The sequence below is a fragment of the Balaenoptera ricei genome, chromosome 6, assembly GCF_028023285.1.
Source record: "Balaenoptera ricei isolate mBalRic1 chromosome 6, mBalRic1.hap2, whole genome shotgun sequence".
NCBI classification, from domain to species: Eukaryota; Metazoa; Chordata; class Mammalia; order Artiodactyla; family Balaenopteridae; genus Balaenoptera; species Balaenoptera ricei.
The window spans coordinates 103650711-103669238 of NC_082644.1; the positions used below are offsets into that span (position 1 = coordinate 103650711).

The 18528-nt window shown below is 42.4% G+C and overlaps 1 protein-coding gene across 1 annotated transcript; it reads right to left on the reverse strand.

The window, feature by feature from the left end:
* Window positions 1–873: 873 nt before the first annotated feature.
* On the reverse strand, window positions 874–5278 carry TEX48 (testis expressed 48). The gene is made up of 4 exons (XM_059926680.1): window positions 5275–5278; window positions 4923–5045; window positions 2730–2858; window positions 874–977 (listed from the first exon to the last, which is right to left on the reverse strand). Exons 1-4 carry the CDS (start codon window positions 5276–5278, stop codon window positions 874–876), a joined length of 360 nt encoding a protein of 119 aa, XP_059782663.1.
* Between the last annotated feature and the right edge of the window lie 13250 nt (window positions 5279–18528).

Here is an 18528-nt window from a genome sequence, read left to right on the forward strand (position 1 = left end):
TGTGTTTCTGTTTTCCAAATTTGCTTATTCTGTTCCCTCCTTCTGGAATACCATTCCCCTCTCCTCTTTGCTTGGCTAATTCCCTTTCAACTTTCAAAAAACTCAAGCACCATCTCTTCCAGGAAGCCTTCCCCAAATCCCCAAGTTGGTTGCAAAATTCCCCATTGTTATTGTTTCCCAATTGTTGTCTATAAGGTGAAGTGATACGCTTCTGTGCCTGGCTCTCTGGCTAAAGCTGAAGCCACTTGGGGTGTCCTGCATGTTACGTTTGCATGCTCTGCGTTTTAGCACAAACAGCTTTCTACAACTGCATGGGCTGTGCATTGCACTATAGGGCTGCTGGTTGTAGAGTTGTGCACTACCTGCCCCACTGTTCACTATGACCCTGAGCACCAAATTGAGTCCCACAGTAGGCGAGCAGTATTGTGCCCTCAAGCTCTAGACAGTTATTACAGCATCTATTTATAGCTGCCCGTTGCTGACCAGCCTCTCCTAAGTACTTCGTTAGGTTGGTAAGGAGTGACTGAAAGTGTTTTAGAATCAGACCTCATTTCTTAATAAGAGATGCCTAATTCTAATTGTTCTGTATTCAAGGGAATCTCAGAAGTAGGGCTGGGAGAGGGGAAAAGAGGAGGGACACAGGCCTAAGATGCAACTAAGGACTTTAATTGGAGGCAGCTCCTCCACAGTGGCTTCTCCGGGAGCTGAAGTGACTCTTGCTGGCGGCACAGGGATGGCTCAGACGTCTTCTCCTCCTCTGGGGAGTTTCCGAATCAGTCTTCATGGCCCCTGTTCACCGCCCCCTTCCTGCCGGAGACCCTCCAGCAGCCGTGCAGCCTCGGAGACCTGCGAGGGGGCTGCCGTCTAGAATGTTCAGGGTCTCCCAATGAGGCATGGCTGGTATGGCCAGCGATCCTGGGAGTAGCGGCTTGGGTTTCTCTTGTTAAATCCTCTTTTGGAAACATGTGAATTCACATCTGAAAGAAGAAAGGGAAAAATCACACTGAGTGAAGGCTTTGCTCTGGGCCTGGGTGGACTGTTCCGGTCGCCTCCATCCCTGGTCATTGTCAGATTCTGGAATACTGTGTGAGCCACGTGGATCCTGGCCTGGGACGCATTGGTACCCCATTGGAGCATTCAGTGACAGCAGGGTGTCTTGCAAAGTGCAGTGGCTGGAAAATAGAAGAATTGGGCCCATGATGGTTCTGACGTTAACACCACTCTCTGCTGGGCCTTTGGAAAGTCCCTTCCCACTGTGGGCCAAAGCCTTCTCTATACAGTGAGAGGTGGGTTTATTTTTTTTTTTTAACATCTTTATTGGAGTATAATTGCTTTACAATGTTGTGTTAGTTTCTGCTGTATAACAAAGTGAATCAGCTACACATATACATATATCCCCATATCCCCTCCCTCTTGCGTCTCCCTCGCACCCTCTATATCCCACCCTTCTAGGTGGTCACACAGCACCGAGCTGATCTCCCTGTGCTATGCAGCTGCTTCCCACTAGCTAGCTATTTTACATTTGGTAGTGTGTATATGTCAGTGCTATTCTCTCACTTTGTCCCAGCTTACCCTTCCCCCTCCCCGTGTCCTCAAGTCCATAGAGAGGGGGTTTTTAAACTATGCTCCATGGAGCCCTGTGGGGGGAGGGGAGCTAGGGGGGCTTCCAGACCCTCACCCCCAATTCGAGTAGAGCAGGACTCCTTTGATTTTTTTTAAAGCGCTTGTTGTTATAATTAGCTTTTTTAAAAAATTAATTAATTAATTTTAATTTTTGGCTGTGTTGGGTCTTCGTTTCTGTGCGAGGGCTTTCTCTAGTTGCGGCAAGCGGGGGCCACTCTGCATCGCGGTGCGTGGGCCTCTCACTGTCGCGGCCTCTCTTGTTGCAGAGCACAGGCTCCAGACGCGCAGGCTCAGTAGTTGTGGCTCACGGGCCTAGTTGCTCCGTGGCATGTGGGATCTTCCCAGACCAGGGCTCGAACCCGTGTCCCCTGCATTGGCAGGCAGATTCTCAACCACTGCGACACCAGGGAAGCCCCACCCCTTTGATTTTTTATAGAAATTGGACTTTGAAATTTTGTTTGCCAGGAGGGTTTAGCTGTTACGAGAATTCTGAAGTGACTGGGCTGGATGACGCTCACCTCTCAACAGCCAGCCTAACAGGGTGGTTGTGAGCTGTGTGAGGTCATCTGGGTACAGCGTTGGTGCCCATCAATGGGGCTGCATTTCTCCTTCCTGGATGTGGCTACAGCCCAGGAACCAGAGGCATTTCTCCCCCCACTGGACTACGCTCAATCCACAAGCATTTTCTGGCATGTTTATTTGCCATGTACCTGGTTGAGTTTGGAGGAACAAAAGTGATGTAGGCCCTGCCCTCCTGGAACTTATGGTCTGGTGGCCGAAGCAGACATTAAGCAAACAATCACATGCAATACACATATAAGACAATGCCACAAGGGCTTAGAAGGAAAGTATGGATATGTGTTCTTTCTTCCCAGACCTCCTGCTCCTCATGTAATTCCCAGCTCAGAGGGTCCTGCAGCCAGGTCTTAGACCCCTGGACTCTGTCCAGTGTGTCCTAGAATGTGACTGCAGCTTCCTGAAGGCAGCAGTCCTGCCACTCCTGTCACCCCACTTACCTCAATATCAAATTGGGGTTTGGTCATTAGGACAAGGCCCCCTCCCCCAGAGGTTCCTGGTCAGTGTTAGGACCCCAGTTTGGAGCTCACCCTCAAACTCACTGCTGCTGAAATAGGAGGTTCTCTTTTCTGGATGGAGCAGGGATTTTCCCAAAATCACGCGGGACACTTCATTATCTTGCTTGAGATTTTGTCCGTCAAGCTCATCCTTCTGCAGACCTGGCAGTGGTTATTCCACGTGGTCATGTGGGGAGGCTCAGAGGAGGTACCAGAGGTGAAGGCGTTTTGCCAACTGGAGCAGGGCACATGGGCCAGTGATGATTATTGTAGGGTGGGGAGTACCTGAGTCTGCGTCCTCTAGTCTTCTGAGTTCTCTGCCTCATAAGCAGGCACTGGATTCAAAATATGTATTCTTTTTAAAATATAAAGTTTACTTTTTTCCTGTTTATAAATATAATGCATACCCATTATAGAAAAGCTAGGAAATATTGAAGAATATGAAGTAGGAAAAAATGCCCCAAACACCCCTCCCCTCAGATATGATCACAGTTCCAGTGTTTGCCTATGCATATTTTTACATAGTCCATCACATCCTGTATATTATGCATGCATTTTACTTTGTACCTATCATAAACATTTTTCTCATGTCACTAAATTTTAAGAATTTTATGGATAATTCAGGATTTATTTAACCAATGTTCTATTGTTGGGTGTTTAGACTGCTTTCAAATTTCACTACCATAAATGCCATTGTGATGAGCACTGTTGTATATAAGGCTTTGTTTTGACATACTCCTAGATTCTTAAAAGAATAACATACAATCTTGTCAACAGACTAAGCTGTATTCTGTAATAAATGACTATCCTTTTCTAGCCGCAAACCTTGAACAAATTGCTTCACCTCTCTCTGTCTGTGTTTTCAGACCTGCAAAATGATATATCCATTCTGGATAATCAGGTCCACTTCTTAGAGTTATTACAGAGATTAAATAAGATCACTTTTCTAGTGTGTAAGCTCTGAAACAGTAGGGGACTTATCTGATCACAGCTGGGTCCCTTGTGCCTAGACAGTGCCTTGCATGTAATTGGGGCTCAGTAATTATCATTATTATCATCTTGGAAAAAGGGACTGACATTTTTAAGTTTCTTGGTTTTTATCGTGAAATTATTTTCAGGGGAAGTATTTTAAAGGCCCCTGCTATGGATTTCTGGCAAAATATGCCATGAGAATTTTTTTCCTGCCATTGAACTGTCCTGTCTCCTAGTGGGATTGTGCCAGCTGCCTGACCAGCCTCCCTGACCCCACCACTCACCTCCCAACTGTGTGTTTGTCAGTCCTAGCTTTGCCTGATCTTGACAATAATGCTTCTTTTTTTTTCTGTCTGAAATTGCTGATTTTGACCCCCAGTCTTCTCCACTATGACCTTTTGTCCTGGATCATCAAGAAGGATGTAATTACAAACTGAAGGTCAGGATGCCTTCTCTCCCTCTCTCTCTCCTCTTATACATGGTTGCCTTGGAAACTGTGTGTTCCAGATGCTCTGACTAAAGATGAAAAAAGATGTGTAATAGACTTTGCATGAGCAAGAAATACACTTTCGTTTTGTAAATGATTGAGATTTAAAGGCATATTTGTTTTAGCAGCAGAGCCTATCCTATCCTGGCCAATACCTATATACTATAGTTTCCATTTGTTGACCTTTGTTGAATGCCTACCTAGTGCAAGCCCTGTGCTTGGTGCTTCTATATATTCCCTCATTTAATCCTCCCAGTGATCCTGAAAAGTAATAATACAGTGTGGATATCCCCATTCTACAGGTAGGGACACTGAAGCTCAGAGAGAAAGGGTAAGTGACTTGCCCAATTCTGTGGCAGAGGTGATTGGATCTAACCCCAGCCCCAAAGGCAGGGTTCTTAATTACTATCTTTATAGTCTTTAGACAAGTGATTCTCAGACTATGATGTACGTTGAGGTTTCCCTGTGGGTCATGTTAAAACGTAGGTTCTGATTCGGTAGGACTGGAGCAGGGTCGGAAAGTGCAGCTTTAACAAGCTCCCAGGTGATGCCGATGTTGCTGATTCATGAATCGCACTTTAAGTTTCAAGATTTTTAAGCTCTATTGTTTATTGATTTGGGTACTTAGCCACCCAATCTTCACCTCATTTTAGGTTGGAATTATTCAATCAAAAGCTGAAGGAAATCTGAGGGTATCTCAGCAGGAAGGGGGATGAGCAAAATGAAGCCTCGAGAGGCCAGGCAGGGTGTTTTCACCTGGTACCTACCGTGCTTTGATGGCTGAAGCTCTTGGGTTTGACTGGGGATCTTGGAGTCATCTGTGGCATTGGGTTCCTCACAGCATTTGCAGCATAAACAGAAGATCTTCGAGGCCAGGTTTTGGTGGGCTGCTGTATGAAAGAAAGGAATGGGGCCTTGGGTTCTGGGGCCTGAATTCCAGATGCCCCGCTGGAAATTTACTGTGATGGGGGTCATACAGGGTCAGCTTCTCCCAAGGTATAATAACACTTCCCTCTCCCAAATCTCTTGTAGCTCCCCACAGCCAGCAGGTCCAAGCCCTTCAGCCTAGGTTGCTCTCTCTTAAGGTCACTATCCCTATTTTATACAAAATTTTCTTACCCATGGAAAGGAGTTGAAGCCCCTATTCTTCCAGCTTTGCTTGCAGGGGTGCCTTATTGAATCAACCGATCTTGAATTTGAGCCCAGTTCCCTGGGCAGGGCTGTTTCCTAAATAAACATAAGACTGTGGATGAAAAGTGCCAGCCCTTTACCTGTGCTCACGCTCCAGGTAGGATCCCACTACAGCAGAATCCCAGCCCATGCAGAAATCCACATAAACATGCTTGACTTCTAAAGAGATCTGTATTCTATCCCATTTCTAGGGGTAGGTTCCTTAACCTTCTCGAGCCTCACTTTTATCATGTGGAAAATGGGAAAAGCAGTGCCTACTTTGCAAAAAGTAAAGGTTTAAACATACGAAAAGTGACCCCTGTGGTGATGGGTACACAAAGTGCCCAGTCAGTGGTCATTGCATTTCCTTTCCCTTCCCTTCATGTAGCTCATTGGCTGCAAACTATTCTAGCTGGTCCAGGTCCCATGAGAACATGGTGATGAAGCACAGTCTTATAGATGTAGGTCCTGGTTCTGCCACCAACTTGCTGTATGGCTTTGAGTAAGTCCATGCTTATCTCTGTGTCTCAGGCTTCTCATCAATAATAAGAGGAAGTTAGGTTAGATGATCTCTTCAAGGATCTTCCTAGTTTGGGTGGTCCAGAATTACAAGGTCTTGTTTTCATCCCAAAGTCCTTTCACTGTGTATCAACTTTTCCAGGTCTCTGAATGCTTCCTGTTCTCCCTTCCCTTTCTTAAAGGGCAAAACCCCCTTGTAGGAAATTCTTCTCACAATACCCAACTCACTATGTGAGTTGTCTCACTCATGGGCATTTGCTTCTCACTTTCTCTACTCTCATACCGTCCAAGCCACCATCAGCTCTTGCCTGAATTATGGCAATAGATTTCGAACTGATCTTCCTGTTTCTTTTACCCTTGATTTCTTAATAATTAATACAAAATCTCTAACTTCCTGCACATAAGCTATTCAATATAGCACAATTTATATACTGTGGCTAGATACAGCGAGCAGACTAGACACATACGATGTCCCCACTGTGTGGGATCCTTGGACCAAGAGGGGCACTTTCTGGGCCCATTTAGCTTCAATCTCCAATAGTCCTTTGGATCTGCTGTCAAGTGAGTTTTTCATCATAATTTGAACTGTGACATATTTCGCTGAGCTCTCTTTAATGAATTTATTTTCTTAGGATTTATAAACAAATGGAAATTAATATAAGGCGATTAGATCTTTTGTTTTGGAGATGCACCATTTAGCAAATATGCTTGCCATTAATACGCTGATTCTTCTGCTGCTTGCTATAGTTTCAATCTTCATCTACTTATATAAACTCTTGCTTCATGGGGTTTTGTTTTGTTCTAGACTGCCTTATGTATATTGAGTGTAGAAGGAAATGCTTCATAAGGAAGAAATGAAAACATAAGTCTGACCTGCCTCCACCGCCAGGCAGCCCCGGGAACTAATGGTTGGAGGTCTGTTAGATTGGTGGTCAGTTTGTGTAAAGGAAATTGCTAAACCTTTGCCTTGGGTCTCTCCAAACCTTCATGAGCACGTCTGTCTTGGTAAAGCAATGAAAAGTCACTTTTCTCAGCCTATATTTTGGAGTTAGTGATTTCCAGGGCATTAATCATATGAAGCCTTTTAGGTTCTCCTTGGCCAAGGAATTCAAGATGTCATGCATAGTACAAACTTTTGACTAACTGTAGTGTATTCTTTCCTGTTTGTCATGGTCTCAGCTGCATTGAAGTTGCTTCCTCTTCCTGGAAAAACTCTTGCTTTGTATATTTACTCTCACTGAATGTACTCTGATGTGCTTATCTTAATTAATGGCAAAATTTTGCTAGATGACTTAAAATTACAATGGCCATTATGGCAAACTTTCAGTGTCAAAAATAATAGATTTAAGAGGGGCGATAGAAAAGAGAGAGGACAAAAACACCAAACACTCAATAGAGGGCTTGTTTGATTGATATGCTTTCGCCCCAGAAAGAAGAAAAAAAATCTTACTACTACTCAAACCTGAAACCTACTTGCATTGTATGTCTCCCTCTCTCCACCTAGCTTTATCTCTACCACCCACTTAAACTCCTCTTGTTCTTTTCCCTAACTACCTAAATAAACTTTCTTCATGGGGCATTTCTCTAGAAAAGAGAACAAAACATTGCACAATATTCCCCTAAAACTCCTGTACCAGAAGGTGGATCCAGAGAGGTTGAATTTAAAACCTGGGTGAGAGCTGAATTGAGGAGAAATATTTAAAATCATCTCAAATTTTGGAACAACAGAAAGTTGCTGTCTAGTTCAGGATTCTGTTATTCAGTTACTTATTGCCCTGGACTACCACATTTGTATCAATTAGTTAACTTAATTGTTAACCTTCAACAATGGGGGAAAATGTTTAAAAGCAGCAGGATGGAAAAGACCAGAAGATTTAAATAACCCATCTATGCATAATTCCAAAAAATTAAGGGCTTGAGAAGTTAAGAAACACAGAAAATGCACCGCATAAAATTATTTCAAAAGTTATTTCAAAAGGTAAAACCTTTTTCTTAAGGGTAGATTGGGCAAAGATTCAGAATTGAAAACAAAATCAAGATGAATCAGTAGGAGACTGAATAAACTTCAGGACATTCTAGGGTAGACCAACAGCTTAAGGGAAACTTTTCTTCTTTTCTTGCGAAAGACTCAGACCTGAAATAGTGAACTTAGATACAATAAATTGGAATGAGAAATGTCAACTTTGACCTCCCGATTATTTTTAAATAGTCCTAAAACTTAATTAGAAATCAAATTAACTTTAAGCCCTCTTGGACCAAAAGTTCCTCTGTTCTTAAAGAATACGGAGCCTGTGGATGAGGACACGTGTGTGTGTGTGTGTGTGTGTGTGTGTGTGTGTGTGTGTGTGTGTATATATATATATACTTTGAGCAGAAAGACCATTGGAAGAACTCATGTTCCATAATGGCCAAAGGACAACTGTCCAAATCTGTCCAGTGATACCACTCTAAGGAGACCTTAGCACTCAGCACTCTCCTGTTCTTCCTCTAAACTCCCAAGGAAAATTGATAAGTAAAGGTGGACAGTAATACTGCTTGATTGTTGACATGGTTTATTTCTTACTGGGAAATCAGACTCTTCAATGCCAACCGGGACTAAGACCTACCATTCTTTGTGATGACTATGTGTACCTTTCCAAGTGTGCAACTCCCGGGCACCCTCAGTGGCCTGTGTTTCTTACACAGTGTTGGAAGGGAAAAAAACCCTTCATGGGGTTATCAATATCCCAGACTTCTGAGGACAGTGAGCCCTCCAAAGGAGGTGGACAACACAAGGGGCTCATTTTCCTTCACCTTGACTGACATAGTACGCAGCACAGCCCACATCCTACTTGGGCCACAAGGATGTGCCACATCCTAGGGCACAACTGACCAATTGAAAATTCTTAGCTCAGGTAATAATGGATAATAGAATACCTTTGGATTTTATTTTGGCTAATCAGGGGATTATGCACCATTGCTTTCACTTCATGCTGTACCTTGATTAATACCACAGGTGAGGTTAATCTATATCTAAGCCCAAAGAAAAGGCAACCTGGCTATTTGAGGTAGACACAGGGTATCATTTGAAATTTATCTTCTGTCATGCCTGGGAAATATAGGTTATGATTCTAGACTGCCTTCCACACTCTCTTAAAAATACTTTTAATTATTTTTGTTTGTCTCACAGTCATTCATTGGCTGTTGTCCAGAGAGTTGAATACTTTTATGTGGCAACTGTTTCAACTTCTGGCTCCACAGATGATTGAAAGACAGAAACAAGAAGACATCAGGCTGGCTGATGCTCAAACTGAACATCAGATCTCTGTAAGTGGAAAACTGTAACTGTGTCTTCAAGGAAAGTCGACAACAGTGGTGAAGATCTGGACAATCCCTGAGGGTCTCTCCTGAGGCTTTGGTTGAGGGAGGGCCGAAAGGGGGAGACTGAGAATAAAAAAGGAGTTCCCACACTCCTAAGTGAAGACTGATTGCTCTGTAACCATGGTAACAGATAATCACCAGAACCTGTTTAAACCCATTTAATCTGTTAATGAACTTTTATCTTGATGACCATTCTCCTGAAAGTAACATCCACAGACAGTACTTCATGGCCTATGGTCTACCATTCCTAAGCACTCCTGCCTTTGAAACACCACCTGTCCACGAGCTCAGTGCCTCCACAAACCCCTTAAATATTAGCCATTAGCTTTGTTCAGAGACTTTGTCATCAGAGCATAGTTCTCTCTTGTTTAATGAGAAATAAATTCAGTTTTTGTTCCACACGTTGAGTGGAGGTCTCTTCTGCTAAAGCAGCTTATACGTACATAGCATCTTGGAGAGCATTCTGTAGCAGCAGCTCAGCAGATATTTTCAAATATAAGTTTATCTGAATCTAGCGCTGATGCTTTGCATATCTTTACTCCCCAGCAATTTCCCGAGAAAGGGGAGTAGAACCACTTTCTCCTCTAAGTGTTGGTAGCCAAGAGTTTTGAATTTTTGAACCCTCTTCAGAAATGGAAAGGATCTGAACACTGTAGCAATTACAAGCACGTTCTCTGGGGTATAATTCCTAAGGATTTACAGTTTATTAGCTATGAAATTTAAAAGAATTTAACTTTCCTGAACTTCTGTTTTCTTATCTGTAAAATGGGAATGATAATAGTATCTACCCTAGAATGTGGTTGTGAGGATTAAATAATCCTCACATAAATAATGATGGAAAGTGCTTAGCACAGCTGTCTGGCACATTGTAAAGGCTCAATAAATGTAAATGCTGATGCTGATGAAAATGTGGAGTTGATTTTGGTTAGGGCGGCAGGGTGGGTGTGGTTTTCTTGCACTACCAGCACCCTCCTCTAGGTGGAAGCAGGAGCCAAAGAAAAGGGCCCTTGGGTTACCCACAGTGGGCTGTGAACTTCAGGTCTTCAGTGACCCCACAGAACTTCGACCAGAACAAGAAAGATCAATGAGGTCAAACAGGAAGATTTCCAGAGCTGGAGGAGCCCTTAGGGGTCATTTAGCACAGGTGGGGAGACTGGGACCCAGAGAGAGAAACAGTGGGGTCATGGTAAGAGGGATGGCGTCTGCTTCCTGAAGCAAAGTGAAAAGGTGCCCAGGAGTGATGGAGACATTGTCCCTTTAAGTATGAAAAAATATCCCTCCTGCTCTCAGGGCTAACTTTTGAGCCTCACTCACCTGCAGCTGGCAGAGCAGAGATGGAACTGTCTGTGATGTCACAGGGCCTGGGAACCACGGAATGTTGGGGGCAGAGGGGTTTGGACTGACTACAAATGCAGGGAGGAGGGAGGATGTCTGCTGATCCTCTCTCTAGTGGTCCTTCCCTCCGTCCACAATGCCATGCTGTCCTTTGGGGCACTGGAATGGAAGTCCTGGTGCCTCTGGTGAAAGCATCTTGAGGATGGCTGGGCCAGAAGGGGGCAGTATAGCACTGAATGCAGAAGACCTGGGTCCACATTCTGTCTCCGTACCCAGCAGGGTGGTAACCTTAGGCAAATAGACGTCATGTCTTGGTTTCTTCCTCTTTAAAGTGGGAATAATAGGACTTCCCTCGTGGCACAGTGGTTTAGAATCCGCCTGCCAACGCAGGGGATACTGGTTCGAGCCCTGGTCCGGGAAGATCCCACATGCCGCGGAGCAGCTAAGCCCATGCGCCACACTACTGAGCCTGCGCTCTAGAGGCCAAGAGCCACAACTACTGAGCCCACATGCCACAACTAAAGCCCGCGCGCTTTAGAGAGAAAGCCTGCATGCAGCAATGAAGACCCAATGCAGCCAAAATTAAAAATAAATTTATTTTTAAAAAGTGGGAATAATAATAATTATTATTTAATTTTAAATGATATTTTTAGGATTAAATGAGGTCAGGTAAACATTTAACACGGTGCCTAGGTATAGTAAACATTCAAGAAATGGTTGTTACTAATGATATGTGCAAATGTAAAGTGGCATTCTCTTCCCAATCTATCTTTCAGGAAAAGAATTATTTTATATTTGAGTCCTGACAAAATCTCTCACCTTTGGGGAACTCTCAGTTCCTTTATTTAGGACAACCAATTTCTATTTGGGGAAGCCAAATTAGGTTAAAATGTTCTCAATCAGTGCTATCTTTGGATGCTTCTAGAGGTCACCTGGTACAAAAGGAACAGAAGCCAGCAAAACTTCAGCACAGTTTTGGATGTTCTGTTGGACGGGTGGATTGGGGTTCAGGTGGTTACTTTCAGGAGGATGGTCATCAAGATAAAAGTTTATTAACAGTTGAAACGTGTTTAAACAAGTTCTGGTGATTATCTGTTACCATGGTTACAGAGCAGTTGGTCTATGTGACCTAAGCCATACGAGTATTCGATGGTGGTTAAAACAGTCTTTTAAACCTCACTTGTAAAGAAGTACTCCTAAGTGGTAATATTGAAGGTTCTCAATTCTGGCTGCAAGTGAGATTCATCTGAGATGTTTTTTAAAACATAGGAATACCCTCAGGCCTAACTCCAGATAAATTAGAATCCTTGGGGATAGTGGTGGGTGAAGCCTGGGCATCAGTAGTTTTACAAAGCTTTCCAGGTGATTCTTATACGTAATCAAGACTGAGAACTACTAAGTTACATTGTGGAGATGGCTAAATACACACATAAACAGTGATTCTCTGCAAAGGCTGCCCTTAAGGAGGAACATTTAAAAACACCGCGCCCCAGCTTCCCTGGTGGCGCAGTGGTTGAGAATCTGCCTGCCAATGCGGGGCACGCGGGTTTGAGCCCTGGTGTGGGAAGATCCCACATGCCGCGGAGCAACTAGGCCCGTGAGCCGCAACTACTGAGCCTGCGCGTTTAGGAGCCTGTGCTCTGCAACAAGAGAGGCCACGACAGTGAGAGGCCCCTGCACCGCGATGAAGAGTGGCCCCCCGCTCGCTGCAACTAGAGAAAGCCCTCGCACAGAAACGAAGACCCAACACAGCCGGAAAAAAAAAAAAAAAAAAGCCACGCCCAGTACCCACTTTATAGGCCAGTAAAAATCACTATTTCTGGGCATTGGTCGTTTTGGAAAGCTCCCCAGATGATTTCCCCCCATCACACTTTTAAAAAATTGAGATATAATTGACATATAATGTTGTATTACAAGTTTGAGATGTACAATGTGTTGGTTTGATACATTTATATATTGCAATATGATTACTATTGCAATAGTAGTGTTAGCTAACACCTTTATTGCATCACATAATTATTTCTTTTTTGTGTTGAGAACAATTAAGATGTAGGCTCTTAGCAACTTTGAAGTTTATAATACAGTATGATTTTTAACTTGCAGCCAGCATTGAAAACTACTGACCTACAGAACAAATTTTAAAAACATAACTTTTCTTGATGCTGTATAAATGTATTTTTTAGCTTTTCAGGGACAGTATTATATATGGATTCAATAGGACTTTTTCAAATAACTTAGAAATGAAAATATACTCTGGAAACCTGTGTCAGATGAAAATTATAAAGATACTGATGTTAGAGATATGTGAGAAGCATTTGAATGAAATTGTTTCAGAAAATGGGAGAATAAGGATAGCAGTATTTCTAAATTAATATATTTTATAATATATAATATGCCATTGGATACACACATCCTGTATTGAATCCTTGTAAATAGATGTTTGGTTATTTCATCCATAGCATAAAACATTTATATACTCAGGTTGGCCAAAATACTTAAAAAAAATCTTTGCATGGGGAAATTGGGAGATAGTCTTCTGTTTGGGGTGGTTTACCATTCAAGCTTAGATCTGGGGTAGGAGTCTAGTTAGCAGGTTCCTGCACTAATCCCTGGTCCAGGTAGAGAATAATGAACTAAGGCACTGGCCTAAGATAAGTGGGTGGATTTTGAATCTGGTGATACCAGAGGGTATGGGCTCTGGAGTTGGGCTGCCTGCACGAGAAACCTGCTGTGGTAATTTGCTGTATGACGTTGGCCAAGGTCATTTACCCCTCTAATCCTCAGTTTCCTTACCTTTAAAATGGGAATTATAATAGCGTTGATGTGAGGAATACATTAGACCAGCCATGGAATGTTATACGTATATAGTTGTCCCTCGGTATCTGCGGGGGGAATTGGACCCCCAAGGATACCAAATCTGAGGATGCTCAAGTCGCTTATATAAAATGGTGTAGTATTTGCATGTAACCTAAGCACATCCTCCTGTATACTTTAAATCATCTCTAGATTACTTATAATACCTAATACAATGTAAATGCCATGTAAATAGTTGCTGGAGAGGTGCAAATTCAAGTTTTGCTTTTTGGAACTTTCCGGAATTTTTTTTTTTTTCTCTGAGTATTTTCTGTTGTGGTTGGTCGAATCTGTGGATGTGAAGCCCTCGGATATGGAGGGCTGACTGTATTACCTGGTAGAGAAGAAGCATTCAATAAATGTGGCCTGTTACTATTATTATTTGATACTGAGAGTGAAGGGTGAGTCTGGGCTGATGCTTTCACACCTGTGGATGTGAAATTAGAGAATTCAGGAAGAGTACATTTTGGATAAGGATAAATTTAGGTTTTAAAACAACTTCATTTTGAAATAATTACAAATTCACAGGAAGTTGCAAAGAAATGTGCAGTTTTTTTTTTAATTTTTAAATTTTATTTTATTTATTTTTTTATACAGCAGGTTCTTATTAGTCATCAGTTTTATACACATCAGTGTATACATGTCAATCCCAATCGCCCAATTCATCACACCACCATCACCACCCCCCTGCGGCTTTCCCCCCTTGGTGTCCATATGTTTGTTCTCTACATCTGTGTCTCAACTTCAAGTGCAGAGAGTTTCTATGAACCCTTTACCCAGTCTCCCCCAGTGTTAGCATCTTGTATCACTAATGATATCAAAACCGGAAAATTAACATTGGTGCAATCCACTAAGCTCATTCGACCATTCACCAGTTTCGTACGTACTCATATGTGTGTATGTGTGTAGCTGCACGCAGTTTTATCACATGTGGCTTCATGTAACTGCCACCACAACCAAGACACTTAACTACCATCACCACAAAGTTCCTTATGTGCTACTTCTTTATAGCCACACCACCCCCTCTCCCCACCATCTCTAACTCCTGGAAACCACTGATCTGTTCCCCATTTCTATAATTATGTCATTTCATGAATGTTCACAAATGGAAACACACAGTATACATGTATCTTTTTAGTTTTTTTTTTTTCACTCAGCATAATTTCCTTGAGATTCATCCAAGTTTTAGCATGTATCAATAGTTTATTCCTTTTCATTGCTGACTCATAATCCACAGTATGGATGTACCACACTTTGTTTAACCAGTCATCCAGTGAAAGATATTTGAATGGTTTCTAGTTTTTGGCCATTACAAATAAAGTTACTCTGAGGGCTTCCCTGGTGGCACAGTAGTTAAGAATCCGCCTGCCAATCCAGGGGACATGGGTTCGAGCCCTGGTCCAGGAAGATCCCACATGCTGCGCAGCAACTAAGCCCGTGCGCCACAACTACTGAGCCTGCGATCTAGAGCCCACGAGCCACAGCTACTAAACCCTGCGCACCTAGAGCCCGTGCTGCGCAACAAGAGAAGCCACTGCAATGAGAAGCCCCCGCTCGCTGCAGCTAGAGAAAAGCCAGTGCGCAGCAACGAAGACCCAACGCAGCCAAAGATAAAATAAATAAATTTATGGAAAAAAAAAATAAAGCTACTCTGAACATTCATGTACTAGTTTCTGGGTGAAGATAAGTTTTCACTTCTGTGGGGTAAATGCCCAAGAGTACAATTTCTAGATTGTATGGTAAACCCATTTTTAGCTCTAAAAGAAAGTGCCAAATCGTTACCAACCCTTCCAAGCTGGTCCCCAACAGGGCTCTTCCTGCCTAGTGTCGCTCGCGCCAATATAACTAGACTGACTTGGGTTCAGAAGCAAAGGAAAGTTTCATTCTTTGATCAAAGAATGCAGAGGCGCCAGCTCCCGCTTGGAGTCTGTGCTCCGCCCACTCCCGCTCCCCAGGCCATCGGGGCGGGGCTGCTTTGCAGCGGTCTCTTCCGCGGCGGAAGGGGCGGGAGTTCCCCTGGATCTCGCGCAGTTACGCCGCTCACGCTCCAGATCACAGCGCCGGGTGCAGCCTCTCTGCACGCGGCCTGCTCAGCCATCTTGAATTGCAGTGTCGAGCGCGGCGCGTCTGCACGGCCCCAAGCTGCAGTGTCGGGGCAAGCCCTTTCGCACTAGGAGCTCTGATCTGAAGTGCCGGGTGGAGGTCTTTGTCCATGGTATCGTGTGAGAAAGTGAAGCTACACGAGACACAAAGAAAAAGAAAAAAAAGGTTAGGCTTTATTTTATTACCCAGATTCTATTTTTATTTCTCGGGAATTGTGAATGGGCTCTGTTGTTGACCAAGTTATTTTCCAGAGAGAGTGTGCCGTTTTAGATTTCCACCAGCAACTCTCCTCTTCTCCAGTGTGTTTTTTCACTGTTTTTTATTTTAGTCATTCTAATAGGTGTGTCGTGGTATCTCATTGTGATTTTAATGTGCACTTCCCTAATAGCTACTAAGGTTGAACATGCTTTCACATGCTTATTAGTCACTCATACATCCTCTTTGGTGAAATGTCTCTTCATGTCTTTTGCCCACTTTCTAATTGGATTGTTTTGAAAATTCAGTTTTTAAAATGATAGCTTATTGAGATATAATTCATATGCCATAAAATTTATACTTCTAAGGTGTACAAGTCAGTAGTTTTTAGTATATTCATAGAATTGTGCAACACTGTCTAATTCCTGAATATTTGCATCACCCCAAAAGGAAACTCCATGTCCATTAGCAGTCACTCTCCATTCCCCCTTCCTTCCAGCCCCTGGCAACCACTAATCTGCTTTCTGTCTCTATGGATTTGCCTATTCTGGACATTTCATATAAATTAAATCATACAATATGATTTACCTTTTCAAGGTACCTCCAGGTTGTAACATATATCAGTTCTTCATTCCTTTGTGTTGCCAAATAATATTCCATTGTATGGATATACCACATTTTGTTCATCTGTTCATCTATTGATGGACATTTAGGTTCTCTTCACTTTTTGACTCTATGAAAAATACTGCTATGAATATTTGTGTGCAAGTTTTCTTATGGACATGTGTTTTCTTTTCTCTTGGGTATATATACCTGGAAATGAATTTGCTGAGTCAGATAGTAACTCAATTTTAACTTTTCAGAAATTGCCAGACTGTTTCCAAGGTGGCGCTACCCTCAGCAATGTATGAGGGTTTCATTCGCTTTATATCCTCAACAACACTTGTTATTGTCTGTCTTTTTTACTTTAAGCATCTTAGTGTGAATAGTATCTCATTGTGATTTTGATCTGTCTTTTCCTAATGACTAATGATATTGAGCATCTTTTCATGTATTTATTGGCCATTTGTATATCTTGTTTGGAGAAATGTCTGTTAAGCTCCTTTGCCCATTTAAAAATTGGATTGTCTTTTTATGGTTGAATTTTAAGAGTTCTTTATATATTCGGGATATTAGACCATTATCAGATATATGGTTTGCAAATATTTCTTGCATTCTGAATGTGTCTTTTCACGTTCTTGATGGTGTCCTTTGAAGCACAAAAGTTTTTAATTTTGATGAAGTTCGCTTAACCATTTTTTCTTTTGTTGCTTGTATTTTTGATGTCATATCTAACAAATCAACCACCTAACCCAAGGTCATGAAGATTCACTACCATATTTTCTTCTAAAATTTTATAGTTTTAACTCTTACATGTAGGCCTTTGGTCCATTTTGAGTTAGTATTTGTATATGGTGTAAGGTAGGAGTCCCAACTTCATTGTTTTGCATGTGGATGTCTAGTGGTCCCAGCATCATTTGTTTAAAAGACTATTCTTTCCGCATTGAATGGTCTTGGTCTTGGCACTGTTGTCAAGAATCAGTTGACCATAAATGTAAGAACTAAAATTTACTTCTGAGAATGTTGCATTTGATATTGCAAGAGAGAGTCAAATGAAGGTTTCCAGAAAGGTCAAATGAGTGTGGTAGATGGCATTGTTGCCCCAATTCTTTACCCCTGCCAATGGTCATACCTTCTCCGTGGCATCATCATAAGCAGAGTGTATTTCCCTGTGTTTGATTTTGGATTTGACTAAGTGACTTGCTTTGGTCAATGGTTTATGGGCAAAAGGGCCAGTATTAGAGTTTTGAGCTTAGAATTCCTAGCATGTTGCCACTTCGGCTCTTGCTCTTCTGCCACTACCCTGACAGACTGTGTGCCCATTAGCCCATTAGTCCCAGAAGAAGAATGAGAGACATAGATCAGAGTCACTCCAGGCAAGCAGTCAAGCTAAGTCCAGCTTAGGTCAGCCAACCGCCATTCAACTCACAGACAATTAGAGGCTTTGGGACGTTTGCTAGGCACAGGCATTAATATTTTCCCAAAGTGTGGGATGCAGTCCCCCAGTGGGAAGTGCAATGATTTAAGGTCAAACATGGACATGACACTATATAGCATTGAATCATATCATGAGAGACCAACTCCCTTTTGAGTCTTTTCAGTTACATAAAGGGAGAAGTCTCCGCTAGGTGTTACCCACTCTGTAATGCCTACAGAAAGTTGACAGTCTCCCTTTATAACAAAAAGAAAATAGCCTGCAGGCTCAGAGTCTTTGCAGGTGACAGCATCATACTAGGAATTCAGCTCATTATTTTGTTTTTATTCTATTTTTTTACGTTGACCTTTTCCATTTGTGGTACATTTGTTTTAGTGTAAAGTAATGAGATGGTTTAAAGAAAAATATTAAGGGAATAATAGTAGAGATAATAGGCAGATCCAACAATGTTATGTGAATAAATGCAGTTTAGGAAATACTGATTTGATATACAACATCATGTCTATGACCTATATAATAAATATTAAGAGAGATTTATGTTTCTCTTCTAAGCGGCCTGTGGAAGGGCATCATTTTATTTATTTATTTATTTATTTATTTGGCTGTGTTGGGTCTTTGTTGCTGCGCGCGGGCTTTCTCTAGTTGCGGCGAGCGGGGGCCACTCTTCGTTGTGGTGCATGGGCTTCTCATTGTGGTGGCTTCTCTTGTTGCGGACCACAGGCTCTAGTCGTGCAGGCTTCAGTAGTTCCGGGGCGTGGGCTCAGTAGTTGTGGTGCATGGGCTTTGTTGCTCCGTGGCATGTG